Genomic DNA, 4,304 nt, shown 5'->3' with positions numbered 1-4,304 from the left:
TGGTTTTTATGTATACAGCTATATCAAACAACGCATTTGGCCCAAACTTTATGAAATAATATCCACTTGGACTCAAGAAAGATCACGGCATCTCATTCCTGGCCCTTTTTTATATTTGCCAGAAAGTGCACTCCGTTATCCTCAAGCCATTTCATGGTGAATATTATCATGTCATATATAGGTCCCACCTTCGTGCCTGATTTTTGGCCTACTCAAGCCAGAGTCCCATTTGCTTGAATTAGGATCTATAATAATTTTTCAATTAGTTCCCAGCATTAAAAGACAGAGTGCCCGATTATCACCTGCACTAGTTCCCAGCATTAAAAGACAACCTAGAGAAGGGTGCCCGATTAGTTGGCAGCAGTTGGTGGTGAGCTTGAAAAAGAATTTAGATTCCCATTTCCATGCGCAATTTTTAAAGAAGCCAAATTGATGTTTACCTCAAAGTACATTGGTAAACAGACGGTGGCCTGTTCAGTTACAGAATTTGCATCTCCAAGATGCCGGTTAGAGAATGAATGAATGCAATCAAGCTATGATGATGACGATGAAAGAATATGATCCATAATATATGTGATTTCCTTCACATTGCTGTTTTTGATTGATTACAGGGCCATCCTACGCTTCCCTTACAGCAACTTTCTGCTGCACAGTCATACCTGTTCCATTGCCAAATAAACTGTCCGTACGTTAGTCAAGAGCCTTATGCTACCCCCACACAAAAAAAAAGAGAAAAAGAAAGAAAAAAACTCCAGTCGAGCTAAATAGCCCTCCAAACCTAGGCTTCAATCTTTAAGGCCTTTATAATCGAGCTCATATCATGTTTGGTGGCTATCTACTTGAACCTAGTTTAGTCGGTTTAGTGCTGATAGTTTGAAGTCACTAATGAACTCATATGACTTAAGACAACCATTAATAGTCTGTCTGAGCTTGAGCTGGTTGCTTAAAATAGCTCCCTAGGATCTAATGGAATTGCCCTTGCTTTCATAAGCGGAGGTTAGCATGACATGATGGCTCAGGTGAAGAACTCTTGATACTACAGCAAGGTTAGGTTGCTGGCTTCATCATTTTGGTCCGAGTCCAGTCAAAAGCTGCCATTTCGGGAACTTGCCCATTTGGTGCTAAATGCACAATGCCAATGCCAATTACCAGGTGAAATGTGTGTGTGTGAGCGCATGCACACATGCATTGTATGTGTATGCATGTGGACGTACATATATGGCACGCACACATGCACGTGCATGGGTCACCATATGCTACTAGGTACACTTATTATTACCTGCGTTGGGTGTCATAGCTGGAGGCTTAGAGATATAGCCTGGCATGCCGGTCACAGGGGCAACAGTGTTTGGGGGGAATAGTTGGGCAGCGACTCCCATTGTCTGAGGCTGTTGGAAATGGAAATAAGGGTACACAGGTAGCATAGTGTTTGGAGCCATCATGCCCTGAGCAGGGTAGAACTGTGAGTACTGTCCATTGACATAGGACCCGCCGTAGCCCAGTTTCTGCATCTCAATTCAATTGCCATATCAGGAAATCAGATGTCATCTGTCAAATTTTCCTCCTAACTAATCTTATATGTGAAAAAAGGCATTACAGAAGTGCAGTACAGTGATGACTCACCGGGTTGTAGGTTAGATCAGTATAGTAGGCAGGAGAGTACCTGCAGGAAATAAAGATGCAAGTCAAAGAGTTAGGTTCCATTGGAAAATGGAATGTGAATATGATCAATTTCTTAGCTTGAAGCCACTTGGCACAATGATTTGTGCCTCATAATGATGCCTTCTGCTATGTAGCAGTGATATTCTACAAGTGTCAGGACAACATGTGGTCATCCAACGAGATGGCACGCCTCCCTATGTTTTCCTTTTTATACTCTAGCAGGCATGCTTCCTTATGCCATGTCTGTGAATGCCTATATAATAAAACAACCCGGCATTGGCAAAAAATTACAGCACTTTAGTGAAACTTGTGATCACGATTGTATTCACCCACCCTAGAGCCATTGTATGGGACACCACCTAAAGATGGCAGGTCTTATATGAGACAAAGTATTAGTCTAGTCTCACAGATGAAACTAGATTGAAGTAAGATAGGAAGGGGGGCTTTGGGAAGGAGTATGTCTTCAGGCATTTGGAGAACAAAAGAAGTGTGTCCAATGCTACTCATCCTTTCCAAGGGAAGCTAGATAGTTAGTGAATCTTCATACTTCATAAAATTAACAAAGACCAGGTCTCTCCTCATTGCCCTTCCAACCAAACATGGCAGAAGGTGGATTTTTTTTATCCGAATCCCTCTTCAATGCCCCATATCACTCCAATGGCTTTGGATCCCTTCCCAACGCCCCAAATCTCATTGATGGCCTTCCACCTTCTGCCATGTTTGGGGGGAAGCAGAGGACCCTCAAATAAATTAAATAAAAAAGTACAAACCTGATTACCTAAAAGCTTCAGGAAGCTTTTGTAGGAAATCTCCTGATGAGGAGAGTATGGTAACAAATAACAATCACTTGAAGGCAAAAAAGGAGATAAAACGACAAAACAATGTGGTGAATATACCAAGAGAGGTTATGGGGGAAACTAGTATAGTGTCCACTCTGGAAGCAAGATTCCAAATCTGATAGCTTTGGATCCGCTAGAGAAGCTTCCCACTGTGACTCTTGAACCCGGAACTAAGTCTTTAATCATGGCATAGTTAGGAAACACAATCTACATGAAGTCTAAACAATAACATATATAGAATCATAATAAGATTGGTTTCAATTAGATCATATAACTATTGTAAGACTGCTTGTCTCTTGTGTCTTGATCGTTGATGTGATTGATGATGGATTCGATCCCATGTTATTGGTGGAGATAGTTAAAGGGGTAGGTGGGAGTGGGCCGTACCCATAAGCATGGAAAGGGACAGCTTGGTGGTGGTGGTGGTGGTGAAACGGGGCAGCAGCAGCTGTTCCAGTTGGGTAATACCACTGAACCGTTCCACCAGTTGGTGCTGCAGGCGTAGGCGTCACACCCCTTGCTCCAGTGTTGGTTGGTCCTTCAAAACCCAGAAGATTTCCAAATCTCAGAAAAGACCATGACCCAATTGGGTAACAAAAAAATGATGCCCTCAAACCAAACAGTAAATTGCACAAAACAAATCCTTTTGTTTCCATTAATTGACCTCATTTTACAGTTATAGTAACATCACCCTTTATCACAAATTCATGACCAAGTTCACCAAAATCAAGGCGAGCGAGAAAGATACTTGGCCAACACAGAAAGGGCGGCCTATCCTGTGAAGCCAAAGGCTGCAGTGGCGTTGCTGGGCATTGGCTCCAGCCAAGATCGATCACCTGGCTCACTACTACTTTGGACTCGAAATATTCAATGTTGTCTCGACTGGCTAACCCAAGGCTCATAGAGACCTGAGCTCACCAAGTCTGAGATCTTGAGCCAAGTCTTCTTGTCTTCAATCTTTTGGCAATCAATAGAAGTCAATTTGATTCACATAGAATAGGAGACATTCTAGTCTGCTATTCGCCATTTATAGCTTATAGATTATGAAGCATCAATGCTAATTTAGTGAAATTTTTTCAGTTAAGAGACAAGGAAAAAAGAGAAGCAAATCTGATGAAAATTAACCTGGCTGAGGGGTGGATGCGCGAGTTCTGCGTGCACCCAGCGAGGCCAGGTTGCAGTTGGCCCTGCGTCCATTGATCATGGGCGTAGCCTCTTCGCAGGCCTTCTTAGCCGATTCAGGGTCCTTGAAAGTCACCTTCCGCGTCCCAAAAATTAAACATAATAAAAATTGTATAAGAACAAAAGGACTATCAAATAAAATCAGAAACATTATTGCAGAGAGAGAGAGAGAGAGAGAGAGAGAGAGAGAGAGAGAGAGAGAGAGAGAGATCTGAGAAGTAAATTAAGGCCGTACGAATCCATAGCCCTTGGATCTGCCGGTGACCTTGTCAGAGATGATGACGGCTTCAAGTATCTCCCCAAACTGCTCGAAGTGCATCCTCATGGCCTCCTTCTGAGTCTCCCATGCAAGCCCTCCCACGAACACCTTCGTCAGCGTGGTGTCCCCAAACTGCTGCTGTTGTTGCTGCAGCCCTCCTTTCTTCTCGACCAACTCCACATTACTCATCTTCACAACCACGAATGGTAGTGTTTTCAGAAAGATGGCAAGGCTGGGAATGCCGAAGAGGGAGGGAGGGAAGGTGAATGGGGGAAGGGAGATGTTCAAGAGTGGGCTTACTGGGTGGTTTTGTGGGGTATATAAAAACTAGGGGAAATCTGTGCAGATGGGAATAAATAAAT

At 43.1% G+C, this 4,304-nt stretch overlaps 1 protein-coding gene across 1 annotated transcript; it reads right to left on the bottom strand.

Moving 5' to 3' along the window:
* Positions 1-399: 399 nt before the first annotated feature.
* LOC149821240 (putative RNA-binding protein ARP1) lies at positions 400-4,023 on the bottom strand. Its single transcript, XM_089981920.1, has 6 exons — positions 3,919-4,023; positions 3,627-3,759; positions 2,889-3,039; positions 1,624-1,663; positions 1,280-1,505; positions 400-659 (listed from the first exon to the last, which is right to left on the bottom strand). The coding sequence occupies exons 1-6, from the start codon at positions 4,006-4,008 to the stop codon at positions 619-621; spliced, it is 681 nt and encodes a 226-aa protein (XP_089838046.1). The 5' UTR covers positions 4,009-4,023; the 3' UTR covers positions 400-618.
* Positions 4,024-4,304: the final 281 nt, after the last annotated feature.

This window comes from Nuphar pumila, chromosome 12 (genome assembly GCF_984573655.1).
Source record: "Nuphar pumila chromosome 12, dmNupPumi1.hap1.1, whole genome shotgun sequence".
Taxonomy (NCBI): Eukaryota; Viridiplantae; Streptophyta; class Magnoliopsida; order Nymphaeales; family Nymphaeaceae; genus Nuphar; species Nuphar pumila.
Note: the sequence above shows the minus strand (reverse complement) of the source record. Positions and strands in the feature narration are given on the sequence as shown.